The 21,737-nt window shown below is 53.2% G+C and overlaps 1 protein-coding gene across 11 annotated transcripts in view; it reads left to right on the top strand.

The window, feature by feature from the left end:
- ZNF618 (zinc finger protein 618) overlaps positions 1-21,737 on the top strand; it is a 197,346-nt gene that overhangs the window by 68,855 nt on the left and 106,754 nt on the right. For all 11 annotated transcript variants that reach the window (XM_071574251.1, XM_071574250.1, XM_071574244.1 and 8 more), the window contains exon 2: positions 19,069-19,112. In XM_071574251.1, the coding sequence (XP_071430352.1) occupies positions 19,069-19,112 (44 nt within the window). The remainder of the gene's footprint in view (positions 1-19,068; positions 19,113-21,737) is intronic.

Raw genomic sequence — 21,737 nt, 5'->3', positions numbered from 1 at the left:
TGCTCCCATGGCCTGGAGGCACCCAGGTTTTGGGGACAGGGAGACACTCAGAGCCTCATTCCTTCAGGAGCTTTGGTGACCTGCAGCGTGCTGGCTGGGGGGTTCACCAGTCTCTAGAGGAGTTGGTGTGGGTGGTACCACAGATACTGCCCTGCAGATCCCACCCTGCAGACACTGCCCACCAGGAGGGCAACCTGGAGCTGTGGCTTCATGGACTGGAGTTTCTGCTGACAGGAGGGAGAAGGCAGCTTGCAGTTCAGTGTGGTTACACTAACAAATAACCATTAGTTTATAAAAATTTTCCATTTTTGGAAAGATATCTGATTTGAAACCACCAAGGTGGGAACTAGAGGTTGTCTGTGTCATTCCTAGACAGGGGGGATCATCTCCCTTAGGAATGGGATTTGAGGCCTTCAGCTGGCAAAAGAATACAGTGGAATTAACTGGATATTGGCCTTCCATCTGTAAAACAAATGCAGGATAAAGATAGGAAGGAATTGGATGGAAGGAAAGGTGCTGCTCTTGCTTGAGCAGCATCTGTTGCATGACTTGCTAATCATCACAAAGTCATGGAAGTGTTTAGGTTGAAAAAGCCCCCTAAGATCTTCGAGTCCAACCATTAACCCAGCGGTGCCAGGCCACCTCTCAGGCCACCATGGTGTGAGAGGAGGGACTATTTGCAGTGTCATGTCCTGGGCTGTCTCCAGTGCCAGCTCAGCCACTGTTGTGGCAGATGTTGAGCTCCTCCTGGCAGGGGCAGGTTTGTCCCTGGCACCCTGCTGGGCTCTTGAACCTGTGCCCCAACAGGCTGGAGGAACCTGCCCTTTCTCACGCTCTGAGCCTGGGTGTGGGTTTCCTCTTCCCCAAAATGTGGTGCCATGGCATGTTCCCAGGTGTGCCAGCCCAGGGCAGACCTCAGAGCTGCTGGAGTTCAGCCTGGGGTGTCTGCTCAGCCCTTTGGGGGGTGTCAGGGGGGTGAGGTGATGGAGAGCTGCAGGTGCCCCGTTTAAGTTGCCATTTCACTAGACCAAGATGCCCTTGAGTGTTTGCAGTGGGGCAGCCCTCTCTGGGCACCTGTCCTGCCCCTGCCCGGGGCTGTGTCTCTCTCCAGAGACCTTCCCCTAAACTCAGGAATGTCCTATGTCGTCCATCAGGTTGAGGACCACGTAGAGGCAAAGAGCATCAAAGCAGAGGTCCCTCACCTGGGATGGAATCTGGGGATTTGAGCACAGTCCCCAGTGTTCCCTGGGCTTTTGTACAGGTGCTCTGAGCTGCCACAGCTTCCCATGGTTTTAATCCCACACTACATTCAGAAAACAATTCCTGAGCTGCAGAAATTTCCCAGATGTTCAGTAGAGGAATTCAGTGGAGATGCTTGGGGGAAAACCCCAGCACCAATGAGCCAGCAAGGGAAAATGTGCATGGAAATTGAATAAATGGAGGTGGGAGACACCTTGAAGCCAGTGCCCAAATCAGTGAGACACCCCATTCCTTGGGTGTAAAACAGTTCATCTGGGAAACATCCAGTGCTGCTCAGCTGGGCAGAGCTTGGTGCTGACAATGCCAAGGTGGAGGGTCTGATCCCCACACAGACCATTCTCTTGAGAGTTGGCCCTGATGGTCCTTGTGGGTCCCTCCCAGCCCAGAATGTTCTGGGATGCTGTGACTGTACCATGCTCAGCTCCAACCAGAGCTAAACCTCCAGTTTGACTCACAAACTTGGTTTCTGCAGGTCTTTCATGACCTGCCCAGAGGTCACCAGAGCTGGAGTGTTCATGGGCACAAAACTTGGGGGGAAACCCCTGCACCAATGAACCAGCAAGGGAAAATGTTCCTGGAAATTCAATAAATACAGGAGGGAGACACCGTCCTGCTTGAAGTCAGTGCCCAAAGCAGAGATAAACCCATTCCTTGGGTGTAAAACAGTTCATCTGGAAAACATCCAGTGCTGCTGCTGAGCTGATCCTTGATCTGAGTGCAGAATAAAGGACCAAGGGGAGTAATTGCCTGTGATAAAGTGTAGGTGAGCATCAGCTTTTCTTTACTAATGGCAGAGCCTGTGGAATGTGGCACACATCATCTTTTCCCAGTCCAGCATCTCCTCCAGCTGGTGCTCAGCTGGACTGGACCTGGTGCCCAGAGGGTTTCTGGAGGCATCTGGGGTAGGAAACAGCCCTTGGTCTGATAGTTTTTGCATCCCACAGGTCCTTTTCAGTGGGTTCATTGCCCCTTTCTCAACTGGGAGGCTCAGCCATCCCTGTCCCTTCAGGCAGCAGCAGCCTGTGCTGCCAGGAACCCCAGGTGCCCTTTGGGAACTGGGCACCAGCACTTGGGATTTCTCTCATCTCTCAGCATGGCCCAGGGCACCATCAGAGTTCTGGGCAGCCAACTGCACTGGCTGTGCCTTCCCAGGATCTGCAGCAGCTCCTGCCCTGCACACTGGCACAGGACTCAGGATGCTGCCTGCAAATTCAACCCCAAAAGAGATCCTGGAAGAACATTTGTACCTTTTTTGCATCACTCTGGAAGTTTTCCAAGACAAGTCTGTCCCCTCTGCAGGGCTGTGCAAATAATAGACATTTTTTGTTTCCTCAAAGCTCTGAAAAATTGAAAGATTCCTTCTCGGGTTGAGACAGAAGAAAAATAGATTGATTTTAATTTCTGTGTTGCCCAGAAAATAAGGAATATCTTCTTGGGTAGCATTGACTCAAACACAATCTGGGGCTTATAAATGCTTCATTTAGATTTTGAACACATCCTGCAGTCCTTGCTTAAAAAATAAATAGGATGTATTTTGCCTGTATGAATCAGAAAATTCTAAATGTCAGAGACTGTGTCACTTCCACTTCTTGCAGATGAGTGTCATGTTGTGCAGTGGGAGTGGTGCAGGAGCAGTGAGACCAATCCAGGCAGTGCTCAGGGTTGCTGGAGCAGCACTTTGGGCTCAGGATCATCTCCCTGCAGCTCTGGGTCCTCATTTGTTTCAGCTCCAGGAATGGTGGAGAGCTGCAGGTTGTGCCAGTTGGGTCCTGGGCATGTCTGTCCCCTAAAAACCTCTGGAAAACCAGTTTTTTAGCCCAAACAATTGCACAGAGATGGTGATGTGGGGTCGATGGTCTGGGGGGATATCCTGCCCTCCCAGTGCTGAGGGCTTGGGGAGCTCTGGGGCAGGGCTGAGGGTCCAGCCCCCTGCAGGTGGTGGGTTGTGTCAGGACCCTCCTGCAGCCTGCCCAGGGTCCATGGGTTGTGTTAGCAGGACCCTCCCAGGGTCCTTGGGTTGTGTTAGCAGGACCCTCCCCAGAGTCCATGGGTTGTGTTAGCAGGACCCTCCCCAGGGTCCATGGGTTGTGTTAGCAGGACCCTCCCCAGGGTCCTTGGGTTGGTTGTCCCAGCAGGACCCTCCCCATATTCTATGGGTTGTCCCAGCATGACCCTCCTGCAGCCTCCCCAGGGTCCATGGGTTGTGTTAGGAGGACCCTCTCCAGGCACCATGGGTTGGTTGTCCCAGCAGGACCCTCCCCACGTTCCATGGGTTGGTTGTCCCAGCAGGACCCTCCCCATATTCCATGGATTTGTTGTCCCAACAGGACCCTCCCCACATTCCATGGGTTGGTTGTCCCAGCAGGACCCTCCCCACGTTCCATGGGTTGGTTGTTCCAGCAGGACCCTCCCCACGTTCCATGGGTTGGTTGTCCCAGCAGGACCCTCCCCACGTTCCATGGGTTGGTTGTCCCAGCAGGACCCTCCCCACGTTCCATGGGTTGGTTGTCCCAGCAGGACCCTCCCCACATTCCATGGGTTGGTGTCCCAGCAGGACCCTCCCCACGTTCCATGGCCTCAGGAAATGCTGCTTTTCCTCTCATCTCCCCCCTCCCCACCGTTCTTGGGAAGCCACAAAGCCACCCTTCCCTGGTGAGAGCAGCAGCTTTCCTGGTTTTTTTGGTCTGGTTTTTAGCTGTTTTTTTTTTCTTTTTTAAAATCTTGGAGGTTTGTTTATTTGTTGATTTAGATCAGCTCAGGAAGTCGATCTGGTGATATTTATAGGATTTGTGGTTGGTTGATGGGAGTTATTTTGCAAGCAGAATTTCTAAGAATTCTACTTTCAGCTTTTTCTCCAACTTCATTTCCTCCCCTTCCTTCTCTTTTTTTTTCCTTTTTACTATTTTTTCTTGCTTTTTCTTTCTTAGTTTTTTGGTTTTTGAGGGAGCCAGGCAGACCAAATTCTTTCTGAATTTCCCCCCTGTAATTACTGCTCTTTTTTAAGGTGGAGAATTATGCAGCTCTGTGTGCCTTCCCCCTCTTGCTTTCAGAGCAATGTGGTTTGCCTTTTTTTTTTCCTTTCCAAAGTAAAATTACCAGCATTTCATGCTATTTAAACAAGCCAATCACACAAACCTGGGAGAGAAGAAGAGGTCCCACAGTTCCCCTGACAGTGGAGAATGTCTCAGTTTCAGCCTCTGTCTCTAAATACTACAAGGGATTTTTAATAAGGTTAAAATTCATATTTTATATGGATAAAATTGATATTTTGCCAATGGACAGCCTTTCCCCCTGGCACTGTGTGCCAGCCTTGGGGGAGACCTTGGCCAAGGCTGAGCCTCCTCATGGTGTGTTCCTAACATGGTCTCACTGTGATATTTATCAAATTGGGCCTTTATTTTTAATTCCAGATCTAATTTTCTGCCTTGGATTGTATTTTTCCAATGTTTCATTTTCCATCCTTTACCTCAGGTGTGAGCTGAGCATTGTCCTTGAATCTGTGCAGTGCTGTTAGTTGGGGGGGGGACCCAAAACCTTCTTCAGAATTTACCAGAAAAGAGGTCAAACCAACTCCAAAATGCACAATTCTGCCCATGGTTGATGTTACTGCCACTGAACCCAGAGGACTTGGACATGAGCTGGAGCAGCTCCTCCATCCATGAGCTGGAGCAGCTCCTCCGTCCATGAGCTGGAGCAGCTCCTCCATCCATGAGCTGGAGCAGCTGGAGCAGCTCCTCCATCCATGAGCTGGAGCAGCTCCTCCATCCATGAGCTGGAGCAGCTCCTCCGTCCATGAGCTGGAGCAGCTCCTCCATCCATGAGCTGGAGCAGCTCCTCCATCCATGAGCTGGAGCAGCTGGAGCAGCTCCTCCATCCATGATTTGGAGCAGCTCCTCCGTCCATGAGCTGGAGCAGCTCCTCCATCCATGAGCTGGAGCAGCTCCTCCGTCCATGAGCTGGAGCAGCTGGAGCAGCTCCTCCATCCATGAGCTGGAGCAGCTCCTCCATCCATGAGCTGGAGCAGCTCCTCCGTCCATGAGCTGGAGCAGCTGGAGCAGCTCCTCCATCCATGAGCTGGAGCAGCTCCTCTGTCCATGAGCTGGAGCAGCTCCTCCATCCATGAGCTGGAGCAGCTCCTCCGTCCATGAGCTGGAGCAGTTCCTCTGTCCATGAGCTGGAGCAGCTCCTCCATCCATGAGCTGGAGCAGCTCCTCTGTCCATGAGCTGGAGCAGCTCCTCCATCCATGAGCTGGAGCAGCTCCTCCGTCCATGAGCTGGAGCAGCTCCTCCATCCATGAGCTGGAGCAGCTCCTCCGTCCATGAGCTGGAGCAGTTCCTCTGTCCATGAGCTGGAGCAGCTCCTCCATCCATGAGCTGGAGCAGCTCCTCCATCCATGAGCTGGAGAAGTTCCTCCATCCATGAGCTGGAGCAGCTCCTCCATCCATGAGCTGGAGCAGCTCCTCTGTCCATGAGCTGGAGCAGTTCCTCTGTCCATGAGCTGGAGCAGCTCCTCCATCCATGAGCTGGAGCAGCTCCTCCATCCATGAGCTGGAGCAGCTCCTCTGCTTCCTGCAGGTGTAAAGGGCAAAGTCTGAGCCTTGGAAAAGCTTCTCCCAAGTTCCTCCTCAACAGCTCCTCCTGGCTCTGAGATCCACTACCCCCAGACTGAAGGATGTCCCACCAATGTCCCACCCTCTGGGGATGCTCTTGCCACCAGTTGTGATGGTGACAGTGAGTCTGTGGATCCTCAGATGTCTGAGGCAATTGATGAAGAAATTCATCTTGAAGAGTTCAAGGTGTGTCCTTGAAAGAGGAGCAGTTTGGAGTGCACCCTTGGGGAGTCACCTGAAGAATGTTACAGACTCACTGTCACCCCCACAATCAGTTGGGTTTGGGTTTAAGTTTTCCTGGTGTGTTGGGCCTCAGTTCCAAGGCACCAGCAGGATGGTCCAGGTGTGTCTGTCCTTTCCAAGCTGGGAAACCCCAACAGGACTTGGAGGTTTATGGGCAGATGAGAGACCCCAGTTTGGAGATGGGTTTTCCTCCGGAAACAGGCTGGGCTGACTCTTCCCCAGGATCCTTTGTAATGCTCAGAGAGCAGGATTTGTGCATCTGTGGGTGCTCCTGAGGCAGGTGGGGCTGGAGCTGAGGGGCCATCAGGTGCTTGTCGTGCCCCCACATGCCCCAGGATGCAGCTCCCGGGTGGTTCCCACCCTGCGCTGGTGCTGGGGTTTGGACACCCCAGTGCTGAGAGCTTGGGCTGTGTCCTGCTGGTCTCTGCTTTGGCCAGACCATGCTGAGCTGGGCCAGGATGGCCTGGGGGCTCTGCCTCCACCTCTCTCCAACCACAGCAAGGCCCTGCTGGGCTGGGGCTGCACAGGAGCATTTTGGGGTGGGTTAAACTGTTGGTGTTCAAGATAAGGTGGTTTTTCAGGGTGTCTCCCACCAGCTGAGCTGTGGTGAGAGAATCATCAAATCACAGAATAGTTGGGGTTGGAAGGGACATTAAAGATCATTTCATTTTATCTCCTGCCATGGGCAGGGACACCTCCCACCAGCCCAGGTTGCTCCAAGCCCCATCCAACCTGGCCTTGGACACTCCCAGGGATGGGGCAGCCACAGCTTCTCTGGGCACCTGTGCCAGGGCCTGCCCACCCTCACAGACAAGAATTCCCTCTCAATATCCCATCTGACCCTGCCCTCTGCCAGTGGGAAGCCATTCCCATTGTCCTGTCCCTCTATCCCTTGTCCCCAGTCCCTCTCCAGCTCTCTTGGAGCCCCTTTGGGCACTGGCAGGGGCTCTCAGGTCTCCCTGGAGCCTTCTCTTCTCCAGATGAACCCCCCCAGCTCTCCCAGCCTGGCTCCAGAGCAGAGGAGGATCCTCCAGCCTTGGAGCATCTCCATGGCCGCCTCTGGACTCTCTGCAGCAGCTCCATGTCCTTCCTGTGCCAAGGGCTCCAGAGCTGGAGGCTCCATGGAGTCCATGGAGAACATGGAGTGCTCCATGTGACACCCCTCAGCAGTGAGGTAGAGGAGGAGAACCCCCCCTTGCCCTGGTGTTGGGTGAGCCCAGGACACAGCCCATGGCTGTTCTCCTGCCCTGCTCCACCTGGGAGGTGCTTCCTCTGAAACCCAACTTTGAGGTCTTTCCCACCCTGGGAAGGGCTGGAGCTGCTCAGGGGATGGTCCCTGGGGCTCCTGCCTTGGGAATCCATGGAGAGGGGCTGTCATATTCCCACCAGGTGGTCCCTGGGGCTCCTGCCTTGGGAATCCATGGAGAGGGGCTGTCATATTCCCACCAGGTGGTCCCTGGGGCTCCTGCCTTGGGAATCCATGGAGAGGGGGCTGTCACATTCCCACCAGGTGGTCCCTGGGGCTCCTGCCTTGGGAATCCATGGAGAGGGGCTGTCACATTCCCACCAGGTGGTCCCTGGGGCTCCTGCCTTGGGAATCCATGGAGAGGGGCTGTCACATTCCCACCAGGTGGTCCCTGGGGCTCCTGCCTTGGGAATCCATGGAGAGGGGCTGTCACATTCCCACCAGGTGATCCCTGGGGCTCCTGCCTTGGGAATCCATGGAGAGGGGCTGTCACATTCCCACCAGGTGGTCCCTGGGGCCCCTGCCTTGGGAATCCATGGAGAGGGACTGTCACAGCCCCACCAGGTGGTCCCTGGGGCTCCTGCCTTGGGAATGCCATGGAGAGGGGCTGTCACATTCCCACCAGGTGGTCCCTGGGGCTCCTGCCTTGGGAATCCATGGAGAGGGACTGTCACAGCCCCACCAGGTGGTCCCTGGGGCTCCTGCCTTGGGAATCCATGGAGAGGGGCTGTCACAGCCCCTCAGACATTCCAAAGCAAAGGCAGGAGCTGTTCCCACTCACAACACCCCAACAAACCATCTGTAGTAACTTGGGTGGGTCTCCCTGAATAAATAAGTCCTATTTTAAGGTTTTTTTCCTCTGTGCACTTGAGGCTTGTTAGATATGTTTGTTTATCAACTTGGAAAAGTGCCTGCAAAATGGGATTTTTTTAAAAAAGTGATTTCCTGAGAGTTTCCTGTGGAATTGGAAGCCTGGAAAATGGGTGGATTTCTGAAATGGCTCCTTTGCCCCTTTTTTCCCCCCAAGTAAAAAATAACAATACCATAACAATACCTTCCTCCCCCCAAGGTTTCATTCCATATACATTTATTCTTTCAAAATATTTCCAGCTGTTTCTTTGCTGGGAAACTCATCCCAGCTGTAAACAACTGCTTGATGCACATAATTCTGTTGTTTTGCCCAGTCACTCCTATTTTCCAGCTTTTATAACCTGGGAGTTCACAAGGAACCAGTAATGCCTTTTCTCCTCTTCACCCTCAATTTGATTATTTTTCTCATAAAGGATGGAGTGAGGAGAGCACTGAGCAACAGGAGATGGGAAAAATATTTTGATTACTTTTCAGTTGCTTATAATCAAGGAGTAACTCTTTAAATCCAGACCAATTTGCTACATTGATTTATTCATAATTTTAATTTCATGACTGTTTCGGGAGACAACAAAGGTACCTGAGGTTGAAGCTTTTTAATCCTGGTTTGAACATTTGTAGGTTTAGGTTAAAATTTATTTAATGTTCCCTTTCTCTGGATACTTCTACTGGCATGTGCTGCTTGAGTCTCCCTGGGCTGCCAGGGGAGCAAAATTGAAATTCAAAGCACAAATTCCTCCAGTGCTTTCAGCAAGTTCATAAAATTCCTCACATGAATATTCCCTTGACTCAGAGGCAACTGCTCACAGCCCTCAAACGTGTCTGTGGCCACCTGGAGTGTGGGCAGAGGTGGGGACAGGGACACCTGCGGCCCCCAGGGCTGGGGCTTTTCCCTTTGGAGAGGGCAGAGCACTGGTGGGGCTCAGCACCTGCTGGGGCTCAGCACCTGGTGGGGAACAACACCTGGTGGGGAACAACACCTGCTGGGGCTCAGCACCTGCTGGGGCTCAGCACCTGCTGGGGCTCAGCTCAGCACCTGCTGGGGCTCAGCACCTGGTGGGGCTCAGCTCGGTCTCTGGTGGGGCTCAGTACCTGGTGGGGAACAACACCTGGTGGGGCTCAGCACCTGCTGGGGCACAACACCTGGTGGGGCTCAGCTCACTCCTGCTGGGGCTCAGCACCTGGTGGGGCTCAGCACCTGGTGGGGCTCAGCTCAGCTCCTGGTGGGGCTCAGCTCAGCTCCTGGTGGGGCTCAGCACCTGCTGAGGCTCAGCTCAGTCCCTGGTGGGGCACAACACCTGGTGGGGCTCAGCTCAGCTCCTGGTGGGGCTCAGCTCAGCACCTGCTGGGGCTCAGCTCAGCTCATCTCCTGGTGGGGCTCAGCTCAGCTCAGCACCTGGTGGGGCTCAGCTCAGCTCAGCACCTGGTGGGGCTCAGCTCAGCACCTGGTGGGGCTTAGCTCAGCACCTGGTGGGGCTCAGCTCAGTCTCTGGTGGGGCTCAGCTCAGTCTCTGGTGGGGCTCAGCTCAGCACCTGGTGGGGCTCAGCACCTGGTGGGGCTCAGCTCAGCTCAGCACCTGCTGGGGCTCAGCGCTGGTGGGCCCAGCCCCTGGCCAGCCTGTGGTGGGATTTCCTCTTGCCTCACTGATTTTGGTGTTTTCACCCAGGTTTCAGCCCCATTTGTGCCCTTTCCAGCAGAAATTTGACCTTTTCTGTTTAAAACTCTTTCCAAAGCCTTGTAACTGTGGGTGCCTGAGCCAGCTCAGCCATGGGCAGGTGCAGCACACCCAGGGTAGTAAAGGATCAGAGAATGGGAAGAGAATAAGCAGTAGACCAGAAGTAGATCCAATGAAACTGAAGGAGAGTAATGTCTAGACTTTAATTGTGGTTTTTAATTAGTATTACTTGCTTACTTACAGTTTTTACCTCCACGCTGCAGCTTTCTCTGTCCCAGATAACAATGTGGGGAGAAGCCTGAGGGAACCCAGTTTGCAAGATTAAGCAAAAAAAAAACAAACCCAAACCCAAAAACCTAAAAAGAAATTAAAATAAAAATAACTTTTCTGCCAATACAAAGAGACTTGAAATCAGCACAGTGAGGGCCCCTGGTTGAAGTCAGAAGTGTCAGTGTGGGAGCAGAGAGGACCATTCCCCTCTTGACTTATCAGTGAGACCCCAACCCCAACCTCTGTGTTGAGCTGAGCAAGGATGGGTTTGTCATTAGTGTTTGTTGCTAATTAGCATTTGGGAAGCATCTGGTGGCTTCTCAGGGGCTGGGAGCTGCGGGAAGGTGAGCAGTGAGAAACATCATCAGCTGTTAATTATCCCCAGTCCCACAGGGGTGGGCACTGAGGTGGGGGACACTCCACACCCCCACGGTGGGGCTGGAGGAGAGCCCTGCCTTCACCTGGAGGTGGGGCTGGAGCGTGTCCTCTGGAGCTGCAGCTGCTCCCAGGTGGGAAGTCCTGGGTGTCCCTGAGGAGTGCTGTGATCCTGCAGTGCCATGGCCTCAGGGACGGGGTTTGCTGCCTCAGGGTCTCCCTTGCCACGTGTCCTGCTTGGGGTGTTTGCACCCACAGGAAGGGGATGTGGCCACGCTTGGCTGATGGTGCAGTGCCATCTGCAAACCACAGAGATACCTTCTTAGGCTGCAAACCCTCTCTGCTCATTTGCATTGGAAATGTGGTGGAGGTGCCCACGTGGCTGCTCAGGAACCGTGTGAACTTTGCTCAGAGTCGCCCCAGACGTGGGGTGGCAGTGCCAGCCCATGGGCAGCGACAGGCCTCCAGTGCCCCCAGTGCCAGGATGCTCTGTGTGCCCAACACCAGTGCTGGGCACAGGTTGTGTCCCTGCAGATCAGTCACCGTGGCACCTTCCCAGCAGTGAACCTGGGAGATATCAGTGTTAAAACCCATCTTTCTAAAGGTTGGCCTAAGTGGTGTGTGTGACTGGCATTAATGAGCAGCTTCCCCTCCCACTGGAGACCTCCCTGTGCCCGTGATGGAGCTCAGAAATGGTCACTGGTCTCACCTGGACAGGGGTTCTGCCCGTGGGGTTTGGTGCCATTGTGTCTCAGGTGCTCCCTGGCTCTGGCAGGGGAGCTGTTGGGCATCCCCGTCAGGTTTGGTTCGTGCCACTGTTGGTTTATGAACCATCAGTGCCTCCCTCACCCTTCTCCAGGGTTGGCAGGAGCCTCAGGTGCCTCTGTGGCCACCATGGGACTCGCTGCCTTTGTGTCCTGCTGACCTCAAGCAGCAAACCCTCCCCTGGGCTCTTCTCAGAGGGTTCAAACCCCTCAGATTTTGTTTTTTACCACCAGATTTCTCCCCTCACTGCAGGAACAAGCTCTGGCCTCAGTCCTGGCTTTTCCCAGGGCAGAACCAGGGCGAGATTCCCTGAACACTCACAGGGAGTTTTGCCACCATTTGTGGAGCTGCCCCAGCACCCCCAGCCAGGTCTCAGTGGTGCTGCCCCTTGGTCAGGACAGGAGGTGTTTCCACCCCCCAGGGTGGATTTTGGGGGATGGGGAACCCTCTCTCCTGGGACTCAGGAAGATCCTCAGGCAGAGCTTCCATTTCCTCCTTGCTGGTATTTTTTTTTATTATTATTTTGGTTGTTTCTTGAGGGGAAGTTGCAGCTGAGGAAATGGGCAACACATTCCTCTGCCCAAGGACTTGTTCCCTCGTGACAAATTCATCCCATTTGGAGATGGCAAAGGTAGAGGATGAGGAGGGGACAAGCCACAGCAGCCTGAAGCGTCAGAGATCTTTGTCCTTTCTGCAGGGGATGTACCAGGAGGTTTAGGTTGGATATTAGGGAAAATTCCTTAATGGAAAAGATGGTCTGGCATTGGCAGAGGCTGCCCAGGACAGAGGTGGAGTCACCTCGAAGTGTTCAGATGTAGATGTGGCACTTGGGGACCTGGCTGAGTGGTGGCCTTGGCAGTGCTGGAGCAACACTTGGATTGATCATCTTGGAGGGGTTTGGGGCTCCTCAGCATCTGCTCTGTTGGCAGGAGGCAGCAAAAATCCCAGTTAAAAAGGGGCATTTGTGAGTCTTTGTGCTCTGCAGATGTTTTGGTGTGATGTGGGGCTGCTTTTTTTCTCTGCCATTTAATAAAAATTAAATAGGAAACTGTCAGTGTCTTGCCCTTTGTTTAAAGGGAAAAAAAAGGCCAAATAAAAAAAGCACTTCCTGCATTTTCTGTGGCTCTGAGTTGCTAACCCCAGGCAGTGCAGGTAGCAGGCCTGCTGTTATTTTTATGGCACATTCCTGTCTCAGCCCTGTTTTCAGTTGCTTTTCCCTTGGCCAAATTTGAATTATTTGGGGTGAAATTTTCCATTCTGGGCACTGCTGGCTCCTTAAAACATTGAGTGTGTCCTTTGTGTTACAGCTAAAAATATTCAGCAGTCTTTGGGGGTAGGAGGGTGTGGGTTTGGGTTTTTCCCCTTTTTTCCTAAGGTAAAACAACCAACTTGGCCCTTTCAGCAGACAGAGAGGGAAGGTGCAGTGGGAGCTGAGCTGGGACAAGGGGGCTCTGCTCCTCCTGCCACCCCCAGGCACAGTTAGGGACATCTCCCCTCAGGATGGAGCTGGAGGCCAGTCATGAGGGGTGACTGAGAATGAATGAATAAATAAATAAATAAATGCATTTCAACACATTTTCTCCCTGGGGAGGGCAGTGGTTGTGGCAGTGACAATGACTGTGACAGTGACAGTGGCAGTGACAGTGGCTGTGGCTGTGGCTGTGGCTGTGGCTGTGACAGTGACAGTGGCAGTGACAGTGGCAGTGGCTGTGGCTGTGGCAGTGGCAGTGGCAGTGGCAGTGACAGTGACTGTGGCAGTGACAGTGGCTGTGACAGTGGCTGTGGCTGTGGCTGTGGCTGTGGCTGTGACAGTGACAGTGGCAGTGACAGTGGCAGTGGCAGTGGCTGTGGCTGTGACAGTGACAGTGGCAGTGGCAGTGGCTGTGACAGTGGCTGTGGCTGTGGCTCTGGCAGTGACAGTGGCAGTGGCTGTGGCAGTGGCTGTGGCAGTGACAGTGGCAGTGGCTGTGACAGTGGCAGTGACAGTGGCAGTGGCAGTGACAGTGGCTGTGGCAGTGACAGTGGCAGTGGCTGTGGCTGTGGCAGTGGCAGTGGCAGTGACAGTGGCTGTGGCAGTGACAGTGGCAGTGGCTGTGGCAGTGGCTGTGGCAGTGACAGTGACAGTGGCTGTGGCAGTGGCTGTGGCAGTGGCAGTGGCTGTGGCAGTGGCTGTGACAGTGACAGTGGCTGTGACAGTGACAGTGACAGTGACAGTGACAGTGGCTGTGGCAGTGGCAGTGGCTGTGGCAGTGGCAGTGGCAGTGACAGTGGCTGTGACAGTGACAGTGACAGTGACAGTGACAGTGGCTGTGGCAGTGGCTGTGGCAGTGGCAGTGACAGTGGCAGTGACAGTGACAGTGGCAGTGGCAGTGGCAGTGACTGTGGCTGTGGCAGTGGCTCTGGCAGTGGCAGTGGCAGTGACAGTGGCTGTGACATTGGCAGTGACAGTGGCAGTGACAGTGGCTGTGACAGTGGCTGTGGCAGTGACAGTGACAGTGGCAGTGGCAGTGACAGTGGCAGTGACAGTGGCTGTGACAGTGGCAGTGACAGTGGCAGTGACAGTGGCTGTGACAGTGGCTGTGGCAGTGACAGTGACAGTGGCAGTGGCAGTGACAGTGACTGTGGCAGTGACAGTGGCTGTGACAGTGGCAGTGACAGTGGCTGTGACAGTGGCAGTGGCTGTGGCAGTGGCTGTGGCTGTGGCTGTAGCAGTGACAGTGGCAGTGACAGTGGCAGTGACAGTGACAGTGGCAGTGGCAGTGACAGTGGCTGTGACAGTGGCTGTGACAGTGGCTGTGACAGTGGCAGTGGCTGTGGCAGTGGCTGTGGCTGTGGCTGTAGCAGTGACAGTGGCAGTGACAGTGGCAGTGACAGTGACAGTGGCAGTGGCAGTGACAGTGGCAGTGACAGTGGCAGTGGCAGTGACAGTGGCAGTGACAGTGGCAGTGGCAGTGGCTCTGGCAGTGGCTGTGGCAGTGGCAGTGACAGTGGCTGTGGCAGTGGCAGTGGCAGTGGCAGTGGCTGTGGCTGTGGCAGTGGCTGTGGCAGTGACAGTGGCTGTGGCTGTGGCTGTGACAGTGGCTGTGGCTGTGACAGTGACAGTGACAGTGACAGTGGCTGTGGCTGTGACAGTGACAGTGGCAGTGGCAGTGGCTCTGGCAGTGGCTGTGGCAGTGACAGTGACAGTGACAATGGCACTGGGGGGTCCCAGCTCCCCTGTCCATGGATGCAAATCCAAGCGATCTGAACAGTTGTTTTTACTCACGATTTCAGTGATCAGGCAGGAAGCCTGTGCTTAAATGAACTGGAATATCATTTCACATCTTTATTGCTTTTAGTAATTTTTTGTTTTGCTGTAACCGTTACAAGGTTGGGGATGTTTTCCCAGTACAGTGCAGCCCTCTGGATAAACATGGATTTCTCGGGTCACTTGGACATCTGCTTGCACCCCTGTCTTTTGACATATTGTCCTGTTGGGAGATGTTGACTGATAAATTTCTTATTTATCACAAGATTTGTTCTTCACAAGGAGCATATGGCCCGAAACCACATTCTGCTCTCGAGCAGTTTCATTGGAAAGACATTTATTAGCAGAAATCTCCCTTAAACACACCCAGTGTGTACAAAAGCAACTTCAGGAATCATATTCTGAACTGTGGATGATTTCAGGGGGGGATTCTGTGACTGATTCTCCTGCCTGTGTTTCAGTGTCCCCTCACCAGCAGATGCAAACTCTGCTGCTCTGCCGTTTCCATGAGGAATGACAAAATCACCCAAAGGAATGACTTGGGTTCTCAGGAGCACAGGAGGTGTCTGTGCCCCTTCCCAGGGATGTGACCTGGCTGGGAGCTGCTCTGCCCCATTTCAGCACATTCTGGTCAAATGGGCATTTCAGCCATTCACTCCTTTGACTTGTTTATGGTCTTAGTTGTCCTCAAATAACACTTCTTAGAGTTTAAATGGAATATTTTATTTCAAATGGATTATGAACAGGCTGAAAGAGCTGGGGGTGTTATCCTGGAGAACAGAAGGCTCTGAGGAGACCTTTGAGCCACTTCCAGTGCCTAAAGGGACTCCAGGAGAGCTGGAGAGGGACTGGGGACAAAGATGGAGGGACAGGACAAGGGGAATGGCTTCCCACTGCCAGAGGGCAGGGATAGATGGGATATTGGGAAGGAATCCTTGGCTGTGAGTGTGGGCAGGCCCTGACACAGGTTGGGCAGAGAAGCTGTGGCTGCCCCATCCCTGGAAGTGTCCAAGGCCAGGCTGGACAGGGCTTGGAGCCACCTGGGCTGGTGGGAGGTGTCCCTGCCCATGGCAGGAGTGGCACTGGATGGGCTTTCAGGCCACTCCAACCCCAACCATTCTGGGATTCTGTGATCAATGGCATGGCCTGCAAAAGGCAGCAGGAACCCTCAACATTTGGTTCCCAATGGACTTACAGCAAAATAAATGGGAAGCTTTGGAATAGAAAACTCAAGTAAATAATATTTCCATGCAGAACTTGCTCCTTCTGACGGATCATTGACACTTCTTCCTCTGTTTTGTTTTCACACCTCAAATAGGCCCCACCAAACCTTGACCAAAGCTCTGCGTGTGCAGCAAAGGGCCTGGGGAGAGGAGGGAGAAGGGAGTTTGCTCCTGCTGCTGAGTTTGAGGGTGGGCCATGGCCTGTTTTACCAGGAGACCATCACAATGTGCAGGGGCAGGTTTGGTGCTGGACTGGTTCATCCTGGAGACTGTGCTGGGGTAACATCCTGCAGAGAGTGAGAATTTGGGGGAGGCTGAGACAGGATGATCTTCAAGGTCCCTTCCAACCCAAACCAGTCTGGGGTTCTATGGATGGGCTTATTTCACCATCCAGAAGCCTTTAGGACAGGTAGATCTGATCTGCTCTGGGCTTGGCTTGGTGTTCAGGTCTAATGGATCATCTCCAGGAGCAGCCTGGCTGTGTCAAACCATCCAGATTGAGACTCTTTCCTCTTGTGGTGCCTTTTTTCCTTCATTTTTTCTTACAAAAAGGGTTTTCCTCAGCTCTCCTGCTGAGGACAGTCCCCAGCACTGGTGGGGTCACTGGGGTCCCTCCCTCTCTGTGCCCCTCACACAGGTCCTGTGCTTTGCTCTGCTCTGTGCTGTGTCCTGAGAGAGCAGATTGCTCATGGAAAGAGGTCAAAACCCAAAAAAAGGGCATTTTAAATAATAATAAAAGAGACAGAGAGGAGAAATCAGGCAGAGCAGACTGGGGAAGGTGAAAAAAGATAATAATAATAATAATAATAATAATAATAATAATAATAATAGTAATAGTAATAGTAATAATAGTAATAATAGTAAAAGTAATAATGAAAAATGCTGTGCTGGCCCCAGAAGGGGCCGTGCAGGGGGTGGGGGATGGTTGGGGCCCCCAGGTCACTTATTTCCAGCAATTCAGTCACTGAAACCCCAGTGCAGATGTGAGAAGCACCATGGAATGGGTGCCATGCAGGGTGGGTGGGGTTGGGCTGAGGGGTGGGTGCCACCAGGGCACAACCACCACGGTGTGTGCCATGCTGGGGCTGTGAGTGGGCACTGGGCTCCTGCACAGGGTCCTCCCAACACTGGGCTTGGTCTGAAGAAGGTCCTGCTGATGTGGAGGGTGGATAACTTTGCAGTCTCAGGGAGGTTGTCACAGCTGAGGTTGGCTCTGTGCTTCCCAAACAGGAATATTTTCATTTTTGGGGAATATTTATTGGTCAGGTGCCATGGAGGTGTTCAGGCTTTGCCCTCAGGGTTCTGTGCCTTCCATGAACACTCACCCAGGTGACCTCTGTGTCCCCCAGAGGGTGGTGGGCACTGACCAGGCTCCCCAGGGCAGTGGGCACGGCCCCAAGGCTGCCAGAGCTCCAGGAGGGTTTGGATGATGCTCTGGGGCACAGGGTGGGATTGTTGGGGTGTCTGTGCAGGGCCAGGGGTTGGACTGGATGGTCCTTGTGTGTCCCTTCCAGCTCAGGACATTCCATGATTCTGTGATTCAGTGTTTTTTTTCCATGGAATTCCAAGGGCAGGAGCCTGGGCAGGTCCCTGCCATGTGGCTGTGGGTGACCTGCAGGGTTGGGTGGGCACAGGCCCTTCCAACAGACAGGACTGTGCCCCATCCTGGGGCATTTCCAGGCCCCAGCACCCCTCAGGGTTCCTGCCCTGGCTCTACAGACTCTCCTTTCCCCCCTTTTCCCCCCTTTTTTTGTACACACAGATCTAATCTTCTCGAAAATGCCCCCAAGGTTTGAGCAATCACCAGTTGCAGGAACCCAGAAAGATTTTTTTCCCCATTGTGTAAGCATGACAAATCATTAATTTTTGATTGATTGCTTTGAATTATGGGTGCTCTGACATCCTTTCTGTAGCTGAACAGCTGTATAACAAATGAACATATCAGTGCTCACAAAAGATTGGAGATCTAACAGAAGCAATTACATTGTCAGCTCCTCCCTCTTGGCTTTTCCCAGGCAATGGAGGGAGGAAATTTTTTAACAGAAATTCCTCAAGTGGCTCACAATAATAATAATCATCATCATAATAAAAAAAATACCTTTTTGTAATTGAATTAGATTTTTATCTCTTCATTTCCAGTGGATTTCATATCCCTTTAGAAGCCAGGATGTGTTTCTGCTTTGTGAAAATTGGAGAATCCCTTTGAAGAAAATTTTACAGGAAGAATTAAAAAAAAATAAAACCAAATTGCAATTTTTTTGGTTGCTATTCCTTTAAGATTTCAGAATTGCACCAGTGCACTAAATGTGACCTCCATAACTTTTAAATTAAGAATTTATGCTGGCTTGAAATTTATGAAATATTTCAGCATGAAAGAAAGCCTTTTTCCCTCAGGAAAATTGAGCAATAAATCACAGCACTCTCGATTTACTGCCCTACAGCCAGCCAAAGATAGGATTTTTTTCCTTCCCCCCTTCATTCTGAAAAAAAAAAATATAAAAAAAATGTAATCATATAAGACAGCTTAGCTGCTATCCTCCCACTCTCTAGAATTTTTAATTTCAGCTGTTTCTGCTTGGATTTATTTCCAATATTCCTGCTCGGCTTTTCAATTTCCTCAGTTATTAAATTTTAATTCAGTGCATTAGCATTTAAATTAAAAAAGGGTTTATTTTATCGAAATCGTTGGCTGGCCCCATCCTGCTGCACAGGAATTGCCTCTTTCTGCCATTTGCACAAAATGTGAAATGCAGCTAATATCTTTTAACTTGTATTTGCACAAATTCAGAAATAAAATTTCTGCGTTTGGAATAATATTGTCTTTCCAAGGAAGGCTCCCAGCAGGAGCTGGGGGGAGGCAGGAGGAGCCCCTGGACCCTCCCTGCCCAGCCTGGGGGGCTCATTAGGCCATCATTAGGACATTGCTAATGAAGGGAGGAGGCTGGTCCTGCCCCTCCATCCCCCAGCCTGCACAGCCTGGAATTGGGCTGGTTCTGCCTTATTTCCCACCTGCAAAGGGCAAGTTCTGGCATGGGAGGGTTTGTTGCTTTAGGCTTGGGTTGCACTAAAGGGACCAAAGGGAATGGACTTGGGAGGTGCCTCCATGGTGGGGCTGGGGCTGAAATCCTGTCCCAGCTCTGACATTCCAGGGTTCAGTGCCCACTGGGCCCCACCAGCACCAGGATGGGCCATGTGTGGAGCTCAGCATGGCCAAACCCTGCTCAGGAGGATCTGGAGAGCACCTTGTCTGCCTCAACCTAAACTGCCTTTCTTTTCCTGCCTTAGGCCGACGAGAGCAACAGCAGCGGGCAGAGCAGCTCCTCCAGCAGGTAGGGATGCTCCTCTGCTGGGGGGCCATGGGGGGACCTGGGGGGGATGTGGCTCTGCCCGGTGTGCCGGAGATGGGGGTGCTGAAGGGTGGCTGCAGCAGAGAGAGGAGTGGGAGCTGGTGGAGCCCAGTGTCTGTGCAGCCACTCTGGGGTTTAGGAGGGATCGTTTTGGCCTTGGGGGGGCTGCAAGAAGGGGTGGTTTGTGTGTGGGGTGGGGTGGGACAGATGAGTGCCCCCAGCCCTGTGCTGGCTGCCCAGCCCATGGCGGGGTGAGGCTCTTGGATGGAGACCTTGGGCCATGTGGTTGGGTGTGGACCCCCCTCCTCCCACACAGAAGGAGAGGACAGGGGTGTCCTGCCACTGCAGCCCCCTCTGGTCCTGCCAAGGGGTGTCTCTGCTGCTCCTGGGCTGGAGAGGGATGTGCTGAGGTGGCTCTGCCCTGTGCTGTGGCCTCTCCATCTCCTGCTGATGCCATGGGATGTCCCACCTTGCTGGGTGTGCAGGGATGCACCAGAGATGGTGTTTCTTGGTCTTTCTCCAACTCTTATTTGGTGGAGTAAGTTCAGAGCTGTGAAAGTGTGGAAGAAAGGGCAGCTTTCCTTCCTTGGCCTGGCACAAATTCCTTCTGGTTGGGTTTCCACTGGACCAGTGATGGGAGCTGAGAGCAAAGCGTGGCTTTGGTGACAGTGGGATTTACTTGGTCTTTTGTGTGCTTGAAGCCAATTCCTGGTTGTCTGCCAAGTGGCAAATTGAGCTCCCAGGTTTGAAAGGTTGTGTGGTAAAAACAGGTGGAGATTTAGGAGATGAGAGATGAGAGGCTGGAAACAGGAGCAGCACTGAGGATGCAGCAGGGAGAGCAGTGTGTGACCTGGGAAGGGCAGTGGCTACAACACAGCATGGGAATGTAAGAGCTGGCAGGAAAATCCAGGAGGTGCCATCATGTGTGGGATGATGCACAGCTGGCACTTGTTGTGGGGCACATCAGTGTGGAAGGGGGACAATGGACAACAGCAAAGCAGAGCCAGTTTGGTGCTGTGTGTGGTGTGGGGCACTGCACCCCATCCTGCACCATCTCCAGCAGCTCCTCAGTGAGGACCCAGAGGCTGCCATGGCACAGGTGGTGCCAGCGGGGTGGGGTGGCATTAACCCCTGTCTGTGCATCGGTGTGATCTGCACCAGCCCTGGGGCACCAGCAGCACCAACCCTGGGACACCCAGGCCACGTCTGCCAGTCTGGGGCTTGGCACCACTCCCCTGCCCAGGGCATGGAACCAGTGCTCAGGGACATGACCCTGCAGGGACACGAGGCTTTTCCTGGGACACCCACCACCTTGGCAGCACAGCAGGAGCAGCACTGAGCACCAGTGAGCACCAGTGAGCACCAGTGAGAGCCAGCGAGCACCAGTGAGCACCAGTGAGAGCCAGCGAGCACCAGTGAGAACCAGCGAGCACCAGTGACTACTAGTGAGAACCAGTGAGAACCAAAGAGCACCAGTGAGAACCAGTGACTACCAGTGAGAACCAGTGAGCACCAGTGGGCATTAGTGAGCACCAGTGAGAACCAGTGAGCACCAGTGAGAACCAGTGAGCACCAGTGAGAACCAGTGAGAACCAAAGAGCACCAGTGAGAACCAGTGAGCGCCAGTGAGAACCACTGACTACCAGTGAGCACCAGTGAGCACCAGTGAGAACCAGTGAGTGCCACTGAGCACCAGTGAGCACCAGTGAGCACCAGTGAGAAGCAGTGAGAACCAGTGAGAACCACTGAGAACCAGTGAGCACCAGTGAGTACCAGTGAGAACCACTGAGCACCAGTGAGAACCAGTGAGTACCAGTGAGCACCAGTGAGAACCAGTGAGTGCCACTGAGCACCAGTGAGTACCAGTGAGCATCAGTGAGCACCAGTGAGCACCAGTGAGCACCAGCGAGTACCAGTGAGTACCAGTGAGCACCAGTGAGCACCAGTGAGCACCAGTGAGTACCAGTGAGAACCAGTGAGCACCAGTGAGAACCAGCGAGTACCAGTGAGAACCAGCGAGCACCAGTGAGAACCAGTGAGTACCAGTGAGAACCAGTGAAAACCAGTGAGAACCAAAGAGCACCAGTGAGAACCAGTGAGTACCAGTGAGCACCAGTGAACACCAGTGAGAACCAGTGAGCACCAGTGTGTGCCAGTGAGAACCAGTGAGTGCCAGTGAGCACTAGTGAGAACTAGTGAGTACCAGTGAGAACCAGTGAGGACCAGTGTGTGCCAATGAGTACCAGTGAGCACCAGTGAGCACCAGTGAGCACCGGTGAGTACCAGTGAGCACCAGAGAGAACCAGTGAGCACCAGTGGGCATTAGTGAGCACCAGTGGGCACCAGTGAGTACCAGTGAGCACCAGTGAGAACCAGTGAGCACCAGTGAGTACCAGTGAGCACTGGTGAGCATCGGTGAGCACCAGTGAGCACCAGAGAGAACCAGTGAGCACCAGTGAGTACCAGTGAGCACTGGTGAGCATCGGTGAGCACCAGTGAGCACCAGTAAGAGCCAGTGAGCACCAATGAGTACCAGTGAGCACTGGTGAGTACCAGTGAGAACCAGTGAGAGTCACTGAGTACCAGTGAGCACCAGTGAGAACCAGT

The sequence above is a fragment of the Pithys albifrons genome, chromosome 20 (genome assembly GCF_047495875.1).
Source record: "Pithys albifrons albifrons isolate INPA30051 chromosome 20, PitAlb_v1, whole genome shotgun sequence".
Taxonomy (NCBI): Eukaryota; Metazoa; Chordata; class Aves; order Passeriformes; family Thamnophilidae; genus Pithys; species Pithys albifrons.
The sequence above is the reverse complement of the archived record's forward strand: the minus strand, read 5'-3'. Positions and strand labels throughout refer to the sequence as shown.